The 21354-nt window shown below is 41.5% G+C and overlaps 1 protein-coding gene across 5 annotated transcripts in view; it reads right to left on the bottom strand.

The window, feature by feature from the left end:
- The window catches only part of CDCA7L (cell division cycle associated 7 like), a 198810-nt gene that overhangs the window by 11637 nt on the left and 165819 nt on the right, over window positions 1-21354 (bottom strand). For all 5 annotated transcript variants that reach the window (XM_055589971.1, XM_055589970.1, XM_055589974.1 and 2 more), the window contains one exon: window positions 2142-2282. In XM_055589971.1, the coding sequence (XP_055445946.1) occupies window positions 2142-2282 (141 nt within the window). The remainder of the gene's footprint in view (window positions 1-2141; window positions 2283-21354) is intronic.

Raw genomic sequence — 21354 nt, forward strand, 5'->3', positions numbered from 1 at the left:
CCATAATCAAAACGTAAGCAAATGACAGATCAGAAGAGGAGCTAAGAGAACGGTGATGTTTTCCTCTTCTGAAGCTCACGGAACATGAAGAAACAGACTGGAAAGTGATGGCAGCTGAGCCAGTCAGACATGGAGCATGGAGACCAGGATCCTTCGTCCGTGGGTGCTGCATGCAGGAAACCAGAGGAAAAGGATCTGATCTAGCGAAGCTGGAAAGATGGTTCAAATGTGAGCCTCTTCGATCAAGGAGCTTACCACTTGGTAAGGGAGCTGGACAAGTCCCCAGGTCACCATGGTGAGGATCAGTGTTATAAGGGAGACACAGCACCATGGTGCAGAAAAAGTAAGAAAATCCACTGAGACTTCACAGATGCTTCATAGATGCTTCACAGCAGCGTCTGACCTGGATCTGAACTGGGGTTGAGGCTAGAAAAGCGCTGGGAGCGCAGAGGCAGGATGAGGAGCCTGGGGAGTGCATGGGGGTAGGAGGGTGCGTGCAGAGGGGCGGCTACTGCAGCTGAGCCTGAGGGTGAGAAATGGGGAAGCCTCGGGGCTGAGAAGTGGGGCTCTGAGACAGGAGACATCGCAGCCCAGTCACTTCCCAGATGTGGGGACTTGTCCATTCTCAACTCCCCACGTTTTACCTTCATCACCTGTGAAACTGAACAGTACTTGCACGTTCCAGGGAAGCACATGAATTCAGTATACTCGACATGAAAAGCATGTCATCCTGGGCCACAGAAGGCACGAGGAGAGGGTGGGCTTGGGGGCGGGGGGGCCCTGGGGCAGGCGTGACTGAAGCAGGAGCAGCCGCTCTGTTCCTTGATGCCTGCTGCCCACCACCCTCACGCTCACACCGTCCACATGTCCCCCACTGCTCGGGGGGCGGGGGTGGACCCAACAGGCCGCCCTCACTGCCTGAGCACACTCAAACGGAGGGACTAGCGAGTTCTCAATAAGGGAGCATGGTGACCGGAGCTCAGCTGAAGGACATGAGGACCACGACGGCTGAAGAGAGGAGAGCAGGGAAGGGATGAGGTGAGGAACGTGGAAGATGTTCAACACCCTGACGAGATGGGCGAGCAGCGGGAGGGGTCAAGAGCTCCAGAGACAGAGATAAAAGATAAAAGCGCCAAAGACAGACAACCAGCGCAGCGGGAAATGGTAAGTTTCCTATTTCCCTTGAACAATGAAGACGGATCCTAGTGGCTATCAGAAGTATATCTGGGGCTAGAGAGAAAAGCCACACCATGAACAACAGGAGGCAACGGCTGAGACCAGGCCAAAGTGGAAGGTCTGAAGACGAAACAGTGGAGAAGAGCCACATGTGGGGGCAGGAAGTGGAAGGGAGGCCCACCATGAACAGAAGGTGTAGGAGAGAGAGACCCAGGGCAGTGGAAGCAGGCGCTGAGGGGGCCACATGCTGCAGAGGCATCGAGTAAGCTGAAGGCCCCACAAACGGCCACGACACGGGCGCTTCACTTACATAATTAACTGCCTCCCTCCGCTATCGCCCAGTAGAAGCTGGGGGGGTTTAACTCACTGCCTGTGAGGAGAGGCCTTGGTCCAGGGAGAATGAGGAATTCTGAGTGCCTTTTTGAACTCAGAACAAGGCTGCATACTCCGGCCACACTCTTACTAAGTCACAACACAAACCTTCAGGAATCTACCTCTCTGAGAACTGTAATCTGTGTCAACCACAGATCAAAGGAATTAATGAAGAATCATGCTTTTGCCAGCAATTCCATGAGTGAGGTGCAGATGGAGCCACACGGCAGGGGCACCGAGGCGCACGGTCAGCACACACTCCCACGGGACCCGCCTGCCCCCACCAGCTGGGTGGGCGCACTCCCAATACAGCCTCACCACGGGCTGCGGCCCCAAGGGGGCAAAGAGAGCGGATCTGATCGTGTGAGGCCTTCACTGGGGAAAAAGAATCTTGTATGTAGAAAGGATTCAAACAGCAAAATTGAGCGAGGCACCCTCACCAGATTCTTGAAACGTGAAGGCACGAACGATAAAATAAGATGCTCAACAATTAACTGAAACCACCAATTTCAGACCATGTTCATATAAAACATTATCCAAACCAAGATGCAGGCTTCCAGACAAATGCATGCCTTGCAAGGACGCACCCATACCTGCTTCCCTGACTCCAGCGAGTCAAAACTATCACAGCTCTCCTCGGATGAGAGGGTTTCCATGGGAGCATCATCTCGGAAACCAACGAACTCTTCGTCATCACTGGGGGCGTTAAAGATGTCAGCCACTTCCTTAGGGATCTGGTTTGAATTGGGAAAAAAGGAGAACAAAATCAGGGACTGTTATAATCACTTAGGGAAATTTTCTCAAGGAGCAGGAATTACCATCCCATGACTTCATCCATCTGCCATGGCTGCTCATAAGACCCCAGTAACCATGAGCAAAATGTGCCTCAACTGACACCTCATGGCAATCAGGGAAGGGGTAGAAAAGAAGAGTTTTTCTCTTAAAATTCTAGAGCTATATCCTATCTTACAAGGAATGTCAAGGCCATACATATTTAGATAAAAGGCATTTTTCTCTAGACAAAAAATAAGAACATTCTTCCCTACAGTGGATTTGTCTTTAAATGTCATCCATGTAAAAAAATAATATTCCTTATCACTAAGCTCCTCTTTTCTTAGTTTCCACCTATAGTTCTTTATTTTTTCTTTTCTTTGTCATATGAAAGCTCATATAATGAAATAAAGATTTCTTTTCTATATTCTGAATCAATTTAAGTAGTTTAGAATTAATTCTATTAAACACTATTACAGGCAATTATTCCCATAGAGAATGTTGTTAGCACACTTAATCTAACAAACATGTATTTGCTGAGAGTTCATTTTTATATGTTGACTACCTATTTGTTCCCAACTATGTTGAAAAAGTTCAAACACACAGAAAGGTCAAAGAATAGTACAAACATTTGTATATGCTTCACCTGGAACCCCCAGTTGCTTTTTTTCTCTTTCTCTCAACAAATATTAGATTGAACCTTAGGCATCTGCTGATATTTGAATGTTTCCAATCTAGGAAAACAGTAATTTAATATGAGGCAACCTAATCCACATATGCAGATGACACCACCCTTATGGCAGAAAGTGAGGAGGAACTCAAAAGTCTCCTGATGAAAGTGAAAGTGGAGAGTGAAAAAGTTGGCTTAAAGCTCAACATTCACAAAACGAAGATCATGGCATCCGGTCCCATCACTTCATGGCAAATAGATGGGGAAACAGTGTCAGACTTTATTTTTCTGGGCTCCAAAATCACTGCAGATGGTGACTGCAGCCATGAAATTAAAAGACGCTTACTCCTTGGAAGGAAAGTTATGACTAACCTAGACAGCATATTCAAAAGCAGAGACATTACTTTGTCAACAAAGGTCCGTCTAGTCAAGGCTATGGTTTTTCCTGTGGTCATGTATGGATGTGAGAGTTGGACTGTGAAGAAAGCTGAGCGCCAAAGAATTGATGCTTTTGAACTGTGGTGTTGGAGAAGACTCTTGAGAGTCCCTTGGACTGCAAGGAGATCCAATCAGTCCATTCTGAAGGAGATCAGCCCTGGGATTTCTTTGGAAGGAATGGCGCTAAAGCTGAAACTCCAGTACTTTGGCCACCTTATGCGAAGAGTTGACTCATTGGAAAAGACTCTGATGCTGGGAGGGATTGGGGGCAGGAGGAGAAGGGGACGACAGAGGATGAGATGGCTGGATGGCATCACTGACTCGATGGACGTGAGTCTGAGTGAACTCCGGGAGTTGGTGATGGACAGGGAGGCCTGGCATGCTGCGATTCATAGGGTCGCAAAGAGTCAGACACGACTGAGTTGACTGAACTGAACTGAATCCACATATGTTTCAAGTAATTTGTAGACACCATACAATTCACCCTAAAATACTTCAGTACACATCTCCCAAGAATAAGGACATTCTCCTACAGAATCACATAACCATAATCTTATCCAAAATAATACTTATTCAATAATACAATTTATTATTTTCAGTTATATCTTGCATAACTTTTTAAGGGCAAAAGGTATCCACTCAAGCAAGGATCATTCATTGCATTTGATGGTCCTCTTATGACACTATTTTTTGTTGCTTTTTGTAACACTGATGTTTTTTAAACAACCCAAGAAAATTGCCTTGTAGAATATCACACATTCTGAGCTGATCTGATTGTTTTCTGATAGATTCAAGTTAAATATTACTGGCGCCAGTTCTATACAGAGGACATGTGTTTCTCAATGCTTTGTATTGAGAGGTGCAAAACATCAAGCTGCTGCTGCTGCTGCTAAGTTGCTTCAGTCGTGTCCGACTCTGTGCGACCCCATAGGCGTAAGCCCACCAGGCTCCCCTGTCGCTGGGATTCTCCAGGCAAGAACACTGGAGTGGGTTGCCATTTCCTTCTCTAATGCATGAAAGTGAAAAGTGAAAGTGAAGTTGCTCAGTCATGTCCGACCCTTAGCAACCCCATGGACTGCAGCCTTCCTATTAATTAGCAGTATCTTTAATTATAAAACTGTCATATATAAAAATATATGGAATATATACTTAGGAATATATTTTTATATATTTTATATTCCTATGGAATAGTATCATGAACACACATGTGAATACCCTAGTAATGATTCATCTATAGCTAGTCATGTTCCATCTGTATCCAGACCCAACTGCCCTCCTTCCAATTTTAAAACTGTAAACATACTGTAATTTCACCCTGTGTTACCAGCAAATATAGAGTCTGTGTCCAGAATTATTAACTTATTTTTTTCTACTCCCAAATGTATTTGTATCAGTATCCAAATAAGGTCCATACGTTGGTCAGTACATCTCAAGTCCTTTCTCATGTCTCCTTCGTGTTGTCTTCTCACAACTGATCTTTGAAGAAACTGGTTCATCTGACTGTAGAGTTTGCCTGAGTCTAGAGGTTTTTGGTTTTCTGGTTTTTGCAGCCCCAGGATGGTATTTAACAGACTCTTCAGTCCCTTTGGATTTCCTATAATTTGGTGGTTAGATCTAGAGGCTCAGACAGACTCAAGATTGCTTCTTTTGGGCCAGACTACTTTGTGGGCAGTGCTGTGTTCTGCAGGTAGCCCAAGACACCTGGTTTTGCCTTTAGTGCTGATGTTATTTGATCATCAGGTTAAAATGGGGTCTGCCAGATATCTTTTTAGCAAAAGCATCTTTATAGCCCTTGGTACTTAATAACTAGGGTGACATTTGACATTCTGTGACTATCCATTCTCTCTGAGAGCAGTTTCAGTTGTTGACTTTCACCTGAATCAATTACCACTTCAGGGGTTACAAAATGATTTTCAAATATTAATACTATTCCTCTTTCATATATTAGGTGGTATTCTCCTGCAATGTAATATTCTCTCTCTTCCGGTCTGTCCCTCTCTCCCTCCCTCCCAGGTAGTTTCGTGGACTTCTTTAAAGTCTACTACTACTACTAAGTCGCTTCAGTCGTGTTCGACTCTGTGCGACCCCATAGACGGCAGCCCACCAGGCTCCCCCGTCCCTGGGATTCTCCAGGCAAGAACACTGGAGTGGGTTGCCATTTCCTTCTCCAATGCATGCAAGTGAAAAGTGAAAGTGAAGTCGCTCAGTCGTGTCCGACTCTTAGCGACCCCATGGACTGCAGCGCACCAGGCTCCCCCGTCCATGGGATTTTCCAGGCAAGAGCACTGGAGTGGGTGCCATCGCCTTCTCCGTCTTTAAAGTCAGTGTGTTATTATTGCTCATTACTGTTTCATCATTCTTTCTCATGCTCAAATTGTCCCAAATTCAGCCATCAGCAGCTCCTTCAAGCCAAACTCTGTCATTTTGACACAACCCTAATAGTCTCTGAGCACCTCCTTGCCCTCTGACACAACAAGCGTGCCAAGTGAGCCTTGTACTTGCCCCAGACCTTGAATCAGCCATTTCTCCAAGGAGCCCGGGCATTTAGAAATTACGCTCTGAGACCCAGGTGTCCTCTCTGCTAGCAGAGTATCATTGCTTTGACTGGACAGAGCAAGGTGGTGGTGGTTTAGTCGCTCAGTAGTGTCTGACTCTCTCTGACTCTAAGTCCACCAGGCTCCTCTGTCCATGGGATTTCCCAGGCAAGGATACTGGAGTGGGTTGCCATTTCCTTCTCCAGGGGAATCTTCCCCACCCAGAGATCGAAGCCGGGTCTCCTGTGTTGCACGCAGATTATTTACCAACTGAGCCATCAGGAAAGGCAGGACAGAGCAAAGGTGTCATAAATACCTTCCATCTAAGTTCAGTGTGACATCTTGAATTCATACCCAGCACAACAGGATTCTTGCTCATTTCCCTCAATAGTATCTCCCTCCCCACAATGAAAACCCCAATTCCCGGTACTTCTCATATACCTACCCACTTGCTCTATCCACAATACACACAAAACAGTTTCAGACATCCCACCAAGACAGCTCCCAACACCACTGACAACAGCCATCATTCAAGCTCAAGACTTCTTTGGAACGCGTGCTACCCTCAGGACAGTCCTGCTAGGTCCCAGGTCTCCTCCCTGAGATAACCGGACCACAGCTGTACTTGGGCATGAAAGATACTTCATGTGTGCCTCACGTGTCATTATGCATTACATAAGAGAGACGCCCTCAGGGTCGGGGTTTTAATAAAATAATTTTTACTGCTACAAGAAGGCATGCTTACGTGAAACACAGTTTAACACTGGTGGCATGGGGATGAAGAAAGAGATGGCCGTTAACTAGAACAGTTCGAAGCCACCGCCTCACTCATGCTCTGGACAGGCAGTTTTCCCTGCCTTTGCTTTCGCATCATCAGTGCAAATACTGACACGGCAAAAAAGGGCAAAATGTGTCTTAATATTATTATGACAATAACTCTGTCCTCATGGAACCCTGAAAGGGTTTCAGGGTTTCCCCACACCTCCCTTTCAACAACAGCTGCACAAGCATACACAGAGATGTGTATTTGAAAGTTTCCTGAATTCTCTGGATCCTTGTTTTCTGTGCATTGAATTAATTTAACAGTCAGGTTCATCTGAGAGATCACTAATCCCTAACTGCTCATTTTTATCATGATTTTAATGATTCCTGCATAACAATGATTAGATGGCCAATGGTTCAACCAAAGGAAGTTTAACACCTGGCTTCCAGAGAACACAAATCCAGACTCTGAATACAAGATTAATGATGTCACACAGTTAATTACAAACCATCTAATGAAATCACTTCAAGAGACAAGCAGACACTTACAGAATTAGAGTTCCACTAACAATAGGAAAAATACTGTTAACGTGTATGCTAAGATGCTCCTAAAAAAAAAGAGCCTAAATCTGAGACGGTTCTTGGGAGAAAAATTAAAACTCTTCCTCCTTTAAGAAGGTGAATTTAACAGTGTTTAGCTCCTTTGTCTTTTCAAAGACATGTTTTACTGTTGTTTAGTCATCAGAACCAATACAACCAAGAAAATACTCTTAGCAGAGAAACACAGATGATACTTATGGAAGTATGTTAGACTTTACATAACAGCCATTGAGTTCAGTCCCTTAAGTGGCACTTTTTGACTTATCATCATTCTATGAATCAAAAATCCCCGCTGGCCCAGAAGCCTGCTTTGACATGAAGAGTTAAAGAAGGAGCACCCAATGGGATGGCTTAAGGAAGGCACGTATAAGGAGTGGAGATGCTGCTGATACGAACAAACCGCATCCCAGTCAATCGCATTAGCCCTGGGGCCACCGTCACGGCGGCCACTGCGGGGAGCTGTGTCTGCCCTGCTCCGCCTCCTGCGTCTGCTCCAGGGGTGCCCAGAGCAAGGCTGTGATTACCCATCAGGGCCAGAAGCAAAGAACGCACTTTCTAAAGAGCAGAGCGCTACACACTCTTGGGGCGTGCAGGGCTCTTCGTTTCTTGCTGCCCAACTTCAAAAGGCATTGAGAGAAGCATTTCAGACAGTCATAAGCCCCGGGATTTAACAAAAGTCTGTAAAATATCCAAGTGTCTTCAGTGCAACAAACTAACAGAGGCAACCAAGGCGGCAAGGAGCACGTGCGAGGGACCCAAAGGAGCTGACGAAGGAGGATCCTCAGGGACATGCTTCTAATGTGAGACCAGCTACACAGGTCGACACTGTAGGCCCCAGGATTTGTCAGTTTCCCGTTCCATTCAGCAGTGATCCATTCAACAACTATTATGTAGCCTGGACAGAGCACACAGACCTTTCCCCAAAGCTTATGTTCCACCTGATTACAATGCCAATCAAAAGACACATTAAAACAAACCAAAAATATAAAAGCAAAAAACTGAAAACATTAAATATTCCCAACCAGTGCATTATACTTACAGTAGTTGACCTTGCGTAATATTAGGATAAATGCAATCTAGCCAGAAAGAAGCAAAATTCTCTTTGAAAGTGAAAGGACTTATATTCACAGCGATGTGACCTGGAATAGGTTGTGTGACTCTACTGAGCCTCAGAAGTCTCAAATGTAAAGAGTAACAAAAGGTGCTATTCTGCGTACTTATGGTTCAGATGGTAGAGAATCCACCCGCCAATGCAGGAGACCTAGGTTCCATCCCCGGGTTGGAAAGATCCCCTGGAGAAGGGAATGGCAACGCACTCCAGTATTCCTGCTTGGAGAATTCCTACGGATAGAGGACCCTGGAGGGCTACAGTCCATGGGGTGGCAGAGAGTCAAACATGACTGAGTGATTAAGCAACAAAATTTTTTAAAAACAGCCATTTTTTTTCCTTATCCTTTCATATACACTGTATGTATCTGTTCACTCTGTCCTTGTTGGGATAACAGTGTATCCTCAAAGGTCAACGGGGGCCCCTAGATTCAATTCTGTGACCGGAACAAAGACGCTAGGATGGAGTTCTCAGCACCTGACACGGGCCTGGCCTAAAGCAGGTCATCAATACATCCTTGCAAGCATCTGATCATGTAGGCATTTCCCCAGGGAACGTGTGTTTCCTAGGAAAGGTGCAGGGGGTCAAAAGATGCAAGCTGTCACCTTTCTATCCAAGAGGACTTTCTCCCAGAATTTCTGAGCACCTACATGCAAAGTAGTCACATTCACTGCACCTCTTCAGAAACGACTGCAGACTTCACTTACTTGCCCTGCAAACCACCTTGGGGCTCATGTCTGGGAACAAAGAACTCAAACTCAACAGGCTTTGGAACCAAGCGGGCGGGAATGACCGCAGCAGCTCAGGGCAAGGCTGCGTGGCTCAGACAGGATGGTCACTCCCGCAGCCCAGCAGCGCAAAGCCGCCAAGTCGCGGGGCCCCAGTACGCTCAACCTCAACCTCCCCAGAGAACTGAGGAATCCTTAGTCTTGGTGAGAAATCTCTCAGTTATGAAATGTCAGCTTCCAATTCTAAGGACCAAAGATTTACAGGCTGGATCTAAACTCATTCAGGGAAGGCACGTGGCAGAACTCATGGTGCTTTGCGGAACACCAAGGACATCTTAAAAGTCAAAATTTCAAACGTTACTGACAGTCTCTCTAACTAGTGCCTGGCAGTGGAAGCACTGGACACCAAAGGGTTAAGAAAATTAAAAGAAAAACTTTAAATTCAAAATAACCACTGGACCACCAAGGAAGTCCCAGGAAGGGCTATGCGGGAAACACAGGTTCCATCTCTGGTCCAGGAAGATCCCACATGTTGAGGAGCAACTAAGCCTGTACACCCTCGAGTCAACGCTCCAGAACACGAGAAGCCACTGCGATGAGAAGCCCACACACCACAATCAGAGAGAAGTCCCTGCTCATCACCACTGGAGAAAGCCTGTGAGCAACAGCGAGGACCCAGTGCAGCCGAAAATTAATGTAAAAACGCTGTAGAGAAAAATGACCCTTCCCTTGTTCATAGTACTATTCTCAAAGCTACAAAGCAGAGGCAATCCAAGTGCCCATCAACAGATGAATGGATAAACAAGACGTCATAAACACACACAGTGGAATAAACAAGACGTCATAAACACACAGTGGAATATTGTAAACTCTTACAAATACTGAATCACTGCACTGCACCCCTTAAAAGTAACACTGTTATACGTCAATTAAACCTCAGTACAATTTTTAAAAAACACAACAAAGAGCACACCAGAGGCCTGGTATTCTGCGTTTCCAACAAGCTCCCATGCTCTGGTCTGCAGAACATGCTTTTAGTATAAAAGGTCCAGTTCATTTTCTGTTCCTGTCTTAAGGGATGTGACTTTTCCTATTTCACAGTAGCTACTCTTGTATGAATCTTAACCTCCTTCCTACAGGCAGGTAATTCTCATGGCACACTCTGGATCTCACTGGCATCTGTCTTTCTCACCCTGCCCAACTCCAGCAGCAAGAATAGAGTTGTGCATACTCAGAGGTCCTCAATAAATACGAGTAACTGATAAGCAGCATCAACAAATTCATAGAAATAAAGAAATTTTCAAATCGGGTAAAAATTCCCAAATCAAGACTTTTCTGTATCTCAAGGATATTTAAATTTATTCCTTCTAGATTAAAACAAAACAGCACCCAGTCAGGAGGAACATATTTATCATCTATTAGTTTTTGAAGGAGAAGAAACTGAGATTCTCTTTAAAGCCAATTTATTGGAGAGCTGATTTTTATGAAGCGTCAGGAACGGTTTCTTTTTCTAGGAACACTAGTGTGTATTTCACCTGGAAACGAGATTCATTTTAAGCCCTAAGGAGCAGCACAAAGGAAATGTGTGTTACTACAGCCTCCTTACTCGGAAAAGCTGTTCTGAAAGGAATTGTGGTACAAGGGCAGCAGGATTTGCAGGGCCTACTGTCCTGGATCTGTGTAAGGAGACCCTTTACACAAAGAAAAGCATTCCTTCAACCCTCCACAAAGGCTGCTGTTTCATATCATTTTCTCCATAAACAATGCCATTTCCTTAAATCTCTAATGATTAAATCAGTTTGTTCATAAGAAATGTACATGCTGTGCACTATTTACATAACTCAAAGTGGATCAGACCTAAATATAACACCTAAAACAGTAATACTTCTATTGTTTCACAAAGGAGAAAATCTTTGTGACCTTGGGTTCTTTACAGATTTTCTAAATGTATAAACTAGACAATTAAAATTAAGAGTGCCTACTCTTCAGTAAACACTCTTAAGGGAACGAAAAGCCAACAGGAAAAAATACCTGCAAATCATTCATCTGATAAAGGACCTATACCCAGAATATATATAGAACTCTCAAGAACTTAACAATATAAACAAATAACCCAATTTAAAAACACACAAAAGAGGTGAGCAGACATTTCACCAAAGATAAATGGATGGCAGATAAGCACAAGAAAAGACATCCACAGTTGGACATCCAGTCATTACAAAAACGCAAATTAAAGCTACAGTGAGATATAACTATCTACCTACCAGAAATTCAGTCAGTCAGTCACATCTGACTCTGCGACCCCATGGACTGCAACACGCCAGGCTTCCCTGTCCATCGTCAACTCCTGGAGCTGGCTCAAACTCACATTCATCCAGTCAGTGATGCCATCCAACCATCTCAACCTGCTGTTCCCTTCTCCTCCTGCCCCCAATCTTTCCCAGCATCAGGGTCTTTTCCAATGAGTCAGCTCTTTGCATCAGCTGACCAAAGTATTGGAGCTTCAGCTTCAGCATCAGTCCTTCCAATGAATATTCAGGACTGATTTCCTTTAGGATGGACTGGTTGGATCTCCTTGCAGTCCAAGGGACTCTCAAGAGACGTCTTCAACACCACAGTTCAAAAGCATCAATTCTTGGGCCCTCAATTTTCTTTATGGTCCAACTCTCACATCCATTCATGACCACTAGAAAAACCAGAGCTTTGAAAACCTGACAGCACCAAGGGCTGACAAGGATGAGGAGCGACTGGCACTTTCATAAACTGTTGGCAGAAATGCAAAATCATATGGCCACTTTGGAAAACAATTTCGAAGTTTCTTATAAAGTTAAATATACACTCAGCACATGATCCAGCAACCCTGCTCCTAGGTGTCACCCAAGTAAAATGAAAGTTATGTTCACACAAAACTTGCAGTTAGCAGTTTTATTCTCAAACCAACAAACAATCCAAGTCAACTAGAGAATGGATAAACAAACCGTGGAACAACCACACCACAGGATTTAAGTCAGCAATAAAAAAAAAAAATTAATTAGTGATAAACACAACAACAACATGAATGAATCTCATTACTATGCCAAGTGGAAAAGACTACACACTTTCTGAATACACCTAAGTAACATTTTGGAAAAGGCAAAAATATCGAGGGAAAAAAACATATCAGGAGTCAAGATGGTGGGGCAGTAGGAGGACGTGGGGTCCATCTCTCCACACAAGGCATCAAGCACACATCTACAAATGGAGCAATTCTCACAGAACACCAGCTGAACACCAGCAGAGACCTCAGACACCTAAAATGACAAAAAAGATCCCCATGTAAATCACAAATTGATAACCCCACAATTGGGTGACCTGCAAACTGGCTTCATAAACTCAGCACCTACAGAACATCTAAAAGGACAATAAATGCTCCCATAGCCAAGGTGGGTCTAGCTTTAGCCACTATAGACTCTGCGGGCATGTACACGTGGGGGTTGAGCCAGACCAGAGTCTGAGCCGCTCTCACAGAGCCCACAGTGGGTCCAGATCTATGATCACTGCTCCAAATCCAGGAACCTGACTTCAGTGGATCTGTGCCATGGCCTAGTGAAAACAACGTCTGAAAGACACCAGGGCCAATTACAAGCATGCCCATAGTTAAGGTGGGGCTGAGAGCAGGGCCAACAACAGTGTAATCGAAAGCTCATACAACAGGTAAACAGCTCCAGACGAGGGATACTCAGTAGCTTTCCTTCCAGTGGGCGTGCTCCAATCTTGCCTACCTCATGCTGAGGATCAGAAACACAGACAAGAAACAGATCTGGGGATTTCCACTCTAACATCTAGGGAGCAGACCCACCTCTGACAGGGCAGTGACAACCACAGCAAAGGGGAGGCCAGTTCAGGCCTGGGCACCACAACGTCGGTCACACTTCCTACCAAGGGGATCATGGCTCAAACACAAACCAAAAATAAGAAAAGGGCAATAGGAACATACATATTGATATTTACCTTCAATTAAATGGATTAAATGCTCCAACCAAAAGACACAGACTGGTTGAATGGATACAAACACACAAGACTGTACATTCGCTGTCTATAAGACTCACTTCAGACCTAGGGACACATGCAGACTTAAAAGAAAGGGGATGGAAACAGATATTCCATGCATATGGAAATCAAAATAAAGCTGGAGTAGCAATACTCTTATCAGACAAAACAGACTTTAAAATATGGACTGTTACAAGACACGAGGAAGGACATTACATATGATCAATGGATCAATCCAAGAAGATACAACACTTGTAAATATACATGCACCCAAGATAAGAGCACTGGAGAAGGAAATGGCACCCCACTCCAGTGTTCTTGCCTGGAGAATCCCAGGGACAGGGGAGCCTGGTGGGCTGCCGTCTATGGGGTCACACAGAGTCAGACACGACGGAAGCAACTTAGCAGCAGCAGCAGCAAGATAAGAGCACTTCAATATACAAAACAAATACTAACAGCCATTAAAGGAGAATTCAACAGTAACACAACAAAAGTGAGGGACTTTTAATTCCTCACTACTAGTCCTCATCAATGGACTAATCATCTATACAGAAAAACCAACAGGGGAACACAGGCCTTAAATGACACAAAAGACCAGATGGACTTCACTGATATTCATAGAGCATTCCATCCCCAAAGAGCAGAATATACATTGTTTTCAAGTGCACCTGGAACATTCTCCAGGATTGATCACATGATGGGGCACAAAGCAAGTCTTGCCAAACTTGAGAAAATTTAAATCACATCAAGCATCTTTTCCAACCACAATGCTACAAGATTAGAATTTAAGAGAAGAAAAAACCAAAAGCACAAACATTCATGGAGGCAGAAAGAATCAATGGATCACTGAAATTTAAAGAGGAAATTAAAAAAAAAACACCTAGAGACAAATGACAACAAAAACATAATCCAAAACCGATGGATGCAACAAAAGCAGTTCTAAGAAGGAAGTTTATAGCAATGCAATCTTACCTCAGGAAACAAGAAAAATCTCAAATAAACAACCTAACCTTACACCCTAGAGCAACCAGAGAAAAAAGAACTAACAAAGTCCCAAGTCAGTAGGAAGAAAGAAGTCTTAAAGATCAGAGCAGAAATAAATGAAATAGAGATGAAGAAAACAATAGAAAAGACCAATGAAACTAAAACTTGGTTCTCTGAAAACACAATATCGAGAAACCTTTAGCCAGACTCATCAAGAAAAAAGGGAGAGGGCTAAAATCATAAAATTAGAATGAAAAGAGATGTTACAACTGACATCACAAAAATATAAAGATTCATAACAGACTAACACAAGCAATTATATGCCAATGCAATGGACAACCTAAAAGAAATGGACAAATTCTTAGAAAGGGCCCATCTCTCCAAAATGAACCCGGAAGAAATAGCAAATATGAACAGACCTGTCACAAGAACTGAAATTGAAACTGTGATTTAAAAAACTCAACAAAAAAAATGTAGAACCTGATGGTTTCACAGGCAAATTCTATCAAACATTCATTTAGATAAGAGTGGACACCTATCCTTCTAAAACTATTCCAAAAAATTGCAGAGGAAGGAACACTCCCAAACTCATTATATCACCCTGATACCAAAACCAAAGATACCACAAAAAGAGAAAATTACAGGCCAATATCACTGATGATCACAGATATAAATATCCTCAACAAAATACTAGCAAACTGAATTCCACAACACATTAAAAGGATCAAGCACCACGATCAAGCAGGGCTTACCCCAGGAATGCAAGGGTTTTTCAACATCCACCAATCGGTGCGATATACTGCATTAACAAATTGCTGAATAAAAATCACATGATCATCTCAACAGATGTAGAACACGCTTTTGACAAAATACAACACCCATTTATAAAAACTTTCCAGAAAGGGGGCATAGAAAGAACCTACCTCAACATAATAAAGGCCATATATAACAAACCTACAACTAACATCATTTTCAATGCTGAAAAGCTGAAAGCATTTCCTCTAAGATGAGAAACAAAACAAGAATGTCCACTCTCACCACTTTCATTCAACATAATTTTGGAAGTCCTAGCCTTGGCGATCAGAGAAGAAATAAAAGAAATCCAAATTAGAAATGAAGAAGTAAAATTGTCACTGTTTCCAGAAGATATGATATTACACATAGAAAATACTAACAATGCTACAGAAAACACCAGAGCTCATCAATGAATTAGGTAAAACTGCAGAATACAAGATTAATACATAGAATCTATTACATTTCTATATAATAACAACAAAAGATCAGAAAGAGAAATTGAATAAACAACCCCATGTACCATCACATAAAAAGAATAAAATACCTACAAATAAACTTACTTAAGGAAGCAAGAAACCTATACCTTGAAAGCTATAAGATGCTGATGAAAGAAATCGAAGATAACACAGATAGAAAGATACACCATGTCCTTGGATTAGAAGAATCAACACTGTCCAAATGACTATACAACCCAAGGCAATCTATAGACTCAGTGCAATACCTATCCACTTACCAATGGCATTTTTCATAGAACCAGAACAAAACAAAAAAAAAAAAAAATTAAATTTCTATGGAGACACAAAAGACACCAAATAGCCAAAGCAATCTTAAGAAAAACGGAACTGAAGGAATCAGGATCCGTGACTTCAGGCTATACTACAAAGCTACAGTAATCAAAACAATATGATTACTGGTACAGAAAAAGAAATACAAACCAATGTAACAGGATAGAAAGCCCAGGGAAAAAACCATATACCAATGGTCAATGAATCTTCAACAAAGTAGGCAAGAATATACAATGGATAAAAGATAGTCTCTTCAATAAGTGATGCTGGAAACTCTGGACAGCTACAGGTAAAAAAAAAAAACACAGAATATTCTTCAACCTCATACACAAAAATAAACTCAAAATGGATTAAAGACCTAAATGTAAGACTGGATACTAAAAATATCTTAGAGGAAAACATAGAATATTCTTTGACATAAACTGCAGCAGTCTCTTTTTGGATCCATTAGAATAATGGAAATAAAAACAGAAATAAATGGGGTCTAATCAAACCTATAAGCTTTTGCACAGCAAAGGAAATGATTAAAAAAAAAAAAAAGGAAAAGACAACCTATGGAATCGGAGAAAGTATCTGCAAATGATGCAACCGACAAGGGCTTAAACAAAATATACAAACAGCTTTTACAACTCAGTAACAACAAAAACCAAACAACCCAACTGAAAATGGGCAGAAGGTCTTAATAGACATTTCCCCAAAGAAGACATACAGATGGTCAATAGGCACATGAAAAGATGTTCATGACTAATTATTAGGGAAATGTAAAAATCAAAACTACAGTGAGACATCACCTCAGACCGGTCAGAACAGCCATCATTAAAAAGTCTACAAATAACAAATGCTGGAGAGGGTGTGTAGAAAAGAAAAACCTCCGACAGTGTTGGTGGGAATGTAAGCTGATGCAGTCACAGTAGAGAACAGTATAGAGGTTCCTCAGAAAAACTAGGAATAGAATTACCATATGACCTAGCAATCTCACTCCTGGGCACGTACCCAGACAACACTATAACAAATAATAATTATAAACAATACAATTATAAACAAAACAATAATTATAAATATGTATGAAACATCAGAGCTTCAATACCTACAAAGAAAACACTTACAGAATTGGAAAAAAAAGCTGTTCTACAATAATAGTTGGAGACCTCAATACCGTACTTTCAATAATGGATAGAAACACCAGAGAGAAGATCAGCAAGGAAAAGCAGGAATTGGACATTATAAACCAACTAGAACTAACAGACATAGATAGAACAATAGCAGAATATACGTTTTCTCCCAACACAACACCCAATAACAGCAGAATATGCATTTTCCTCAAGAGCAAATGGAAAACTCCCCAAGACAGATTGTATGTGACACTACAAAACATGTGAGTATAAATTTAAAAGATTAAAATCACATAAACTATCTTTGTAATAATGATAAAGGAAAACCAGAAATCAGTAACAGAAGAAAAACTGGAAAATTCACAAATAAGTAGAAATTAAACAACACTCTTAAACAACCAGTGGTCAAAGAAGAAAACACAAGGGAAATTAGAAAATATTTTCAAAGAAGTGAAAGCAAAATATACCAAAACCTATGTGATGTAGAGAAAGCAATACTAAGAAAAAATATATAGCTAAAAACATTTATATTAAAAATGATCTCAAACCAACAAGCTAATTTTATATTATTAGGGACTAGAAGAAGTACGGTAACTAAACCCAAAGGTTACAGAAGGAAGGAAACAAAAATTACAGCAGAGATAAAGAACAGAAAACCAATAGAGAAATATCATAAAACCAAAAATTAGTTCTATGACAATAACAGAACTGACAAACTTTTAGGCAGATTGATTAAGGAAAAAAGAAAATCCAAATTGCTGAAATAAAGCAGAGGCATTACTACTAGTTTTACAGAAGTAACAAAGATAACAAAAACAATACTTTATATATATTTAGGGGCTTCTCTGGTAGCTCAGTGGTAAAGAATCCACCTGCCAACATAGGAGACACGGACTCAATCCTTGATTCAGAGAGATCCCACATGCCATGCAGCAACCGAGCCCATGTACCACAGCTACTGAGCCTGTGCTCGAAAGCCCGGAGCCACACCTACTGAGCTCGTGTGCTGCAACATCCAAGCCCCGTGCTTCCTAGGGCCCGAGCGCCACAGAGAAGCCACTGCATTGAGGAGCCCGTGCACTGCAGCTCGAGAGGAGCCCCTCAGTGAAACCAGAGGAAAGCCCACGCGGCTACCGAGACCCAGCCAAGCGAAAAGCAAGTGAATAATATTTTTGAAAAAAGAGTATTATGATCAATTATATGTCAAAAAATTAGCTAGATGAAATGGGTAAAACACACAACCTTCCAAGACTGATTCCTCAAAAACAAAAAACCTAAGGAGATTTCTAACTAGTAAGAATTTGAATCAATAATGAAAAACCTCCCAACAAAGTAAATCCCAGGACCAGTGTTCTATTTAACATTTAAAGAAAAATTAACACCAATCCTTCTCAAATTCTTTAAAAAAAAAAAAAAGTGAAGAGGAGAGAACATTTCTTACCTCATTCTATGAGACTGACAGCAAAGCCAGACAAAGAACCTACAGGAAAAGTACAGAGCGATAGCCCTTACGGTGCAAAACTCCTCAAAAAAAAGGCTAGCAAACCGAATTCAGCAGCTCAGATTATACAAGATGACCAAGTGGGATATATTCTAGAATACAGTATGGTTCAACATATGAAAATCAATCAATGTAATGCAAACACATAATCATCTCAACTGATGCAGAAAAAGCATTTGACAAAATTCAGTATCTTTTCACGGTTTTAAAAAGCTCCACAAAGAATGGAAGGAATCATTATCAACCTAATAAAGGCCATATACGAAAACCCCACAGCTAATATACTCAATAGTGGAAGACTTAACACTTTCTCCTATGATCAGGGACAAAACATCTACCTTCACCACTTCTATTCAACATAGTATTTGAGCAATTATCCAATGAAAATAAAAGCCATCCAAATTGGAAAGAAAGCATTGAAACTGTTTGCAGGTGATATAACTATGTAGAGCATCTAAAGATCCCACAGAAACTCTCATCACTAACAAATTCAAATCAAATCAGTAGCATTGCTATACACTAACAAGGAACAATCTGCAAAAATTCCATTTATCAGAGCATCAAAAAAAAACACCTCTTAGGGATTAACTTGGGCCATGAGGCTAAAGACTTACACACTGAAAACTATAAAAGACCAGTGAATGAAATTAATGAAGACATAAATAAATGGAAAGATACCACATACTCATAAACTGGAAGACTTAATGTTGTTGAGATGGCAACACTACCCAAAGCACCTCTACACCCAACGCAGTCCTCATCAGAATCAGGGTAACACTTTTTTGCAAAAACAAAAAAGCCCTTCTTAAAATTCATGTGGAATCTCAAGAGGCCCTGAAAAATCAAAACAATCTTGAAAATGAAGAACCTCACTGGAGTAGTCACACTTAACTGATTTCAATACTTACTACAAAACTACACTAATCCAAACAGTAGAGTCCTAGCACAAAGATGGACTTTTAGATCAGTGCAGTAGAACACAGCACCCCAAAATAAACCCTTGACTAGATGGTCAAATGACTTTTGACAAGGATCCTAAGACTGTTCAATGGGGAAAGGATAGTCTTCGACCAATGATGCTGGAAAAACTGGATTTCCACATGCAAAGAAGGAAGATGAAACCTTATCTTACACCATCTACAAAAAACTAGAAATGCAAAGAGTCTAAATGTTAAGAGCTAAAACTATAAAAACTCTTTCTTTCTTGGAAGAAAAGACAGATGGAAAAATTTATGACTTGGCTATGGCACCAAATGCACAGACAATAATAGGAAAAGAATATAGATAAATTGGACTTCATCAAAATTAAAAAATTTTCTGCACTAAAGGATACTACCAAAAGAATGAAAAATACAACTAGAGAATAGGAGAAAATATTTGCAAATCATGTATTGATACAGGGTTAATATCCAGAAAATACAAAGAACTCTTACAGCACAACCAAACACCGATTTAAATATTAGCAAAAGGCTTAAGCAGATATTTCTCCAAATATATGCAGATGGCCAATAAGCAACTGAAAAGATGCTCAACATCACGAATCATTAGGGAAATGCAAATCAAGACCACAATGAGATATCACGTCACACCCATTAGGATGGCTATTATCAAAAAAATAGAAAATAAGTGTTTCTGAGTAAGCAGAGAAATTGGAACATTTGAGTACTGCTCAGTCAGTTCAGTTCAGTCGCTCAGTCGTGTCTGACTCTTTGCGACCCCATGAATCACAGCACACCAGGCCTGCCTGTCCATCACCAACTCCTGGAGTTCACTCAGACTCATGTCCATCAAGTCAGTGATGCCATCCAGCCATCTCATCCTCTGTCGTCCCCTTCTCCTCCTGCCCCCAATCCCTCCCAGCATCAGGATCTTTTCAAATGAGTTAACTCTTCGCATAAGGTGGCCAAAGTACTGGAGTTTCAGCTTCAACATCAGTCCTTCCAAAGAACACCCAGGACTGATCTCCTTTAGGATGGACTAGTTGGATCTCCTTGCAGTCCAAGGGACTCTCAAGAGTCTTCTAAAACACCAAAGTTCAAAAGCATCAATTCTTCGGCGCTCAGCTTTCTTCACAGTCCAACTCTCACATCCACACATGACCACAGGAAAAACCATAGCCTTGACTAGACGGACCTTTGTTGGCAAAGTAATGTCTCTGCTTTTCAATATGCTATCTAGGTTGGTCATAACTTTCCTTCCAAGGAGTAAGCGTCTTTTAATTTCATGGCTGCAGTCACCATCTGCAGTGATTTTGGAGCCCAGAAAAATAAAGTCTGACACTGTTTCCACTGTTTCCCTATCCATTTCCCATGAAGCAGTGGGACCGGATGCCATGATCTTTGTTTTCTGAATGTTGAGCTTTAAGCCAACTTTTTCACTCTCCACTTTCACTTCCATCAAGAGGCTTTTTAGTTCCTCTTCACTTTCTGCCATAAGGTTAGTGGTTACGAAAAAGTGTGCAGCCACTGTGGCAAACAATATGATAGTTCCCCAAAAAATAAACACATAATTATCATACGATCCAGTCATTCCACTTTTAGGTGTATGTTCATAAGTATTAAAAGCAGGGATTCAAACTGATATTTTACATCAATGTTTATAGCAGCATTAGTAAAGATGGCCAAAAGGTAGGAACAGCCCAAATGTCCATGCATGCATGAATGGATAATATATAAAATGTAGCATATGCATACAATGGGTTATTATTCAGACTGTAAGAAGAGATATCTTCGAACGTTGAAAATACACTAAATGAAATACATCAGACATGAAAGGACAAATACTGTATGCTTCCAGTGATATTCACAGAAACACAAAGTGTTTCTGTGGGTGATTACTATGGACTGAAGAGAATTGTTTAAAGGGTACAGTTTCAGTTCAGGATGATGAAGAGGTTCTGGGTATGAACAGTGGTAATGGTTACACAACAACGTGACTGAACTAGATGCCACTGAGTTATACATTTGAAAATGGTTAACATAGTAAAATT

The sequence above is a fragment of the Bubalus kerabau genome, chromosome 8 (assembly GCF_029407905.1).
Source record: "Bubalus kerabau isolate K-KA32 ecotype Philippines breed swamp buffalo chromosome 8, PCC_UOA_SB_1v2, whole genome shotgun sequence".
Classification (NCBI taxonomy): Eukaryota; Metazoa; Chordata; class Mammalia; order Artiodactyla; family Bovidae; genus Bubalus; species Bubalus kerabau.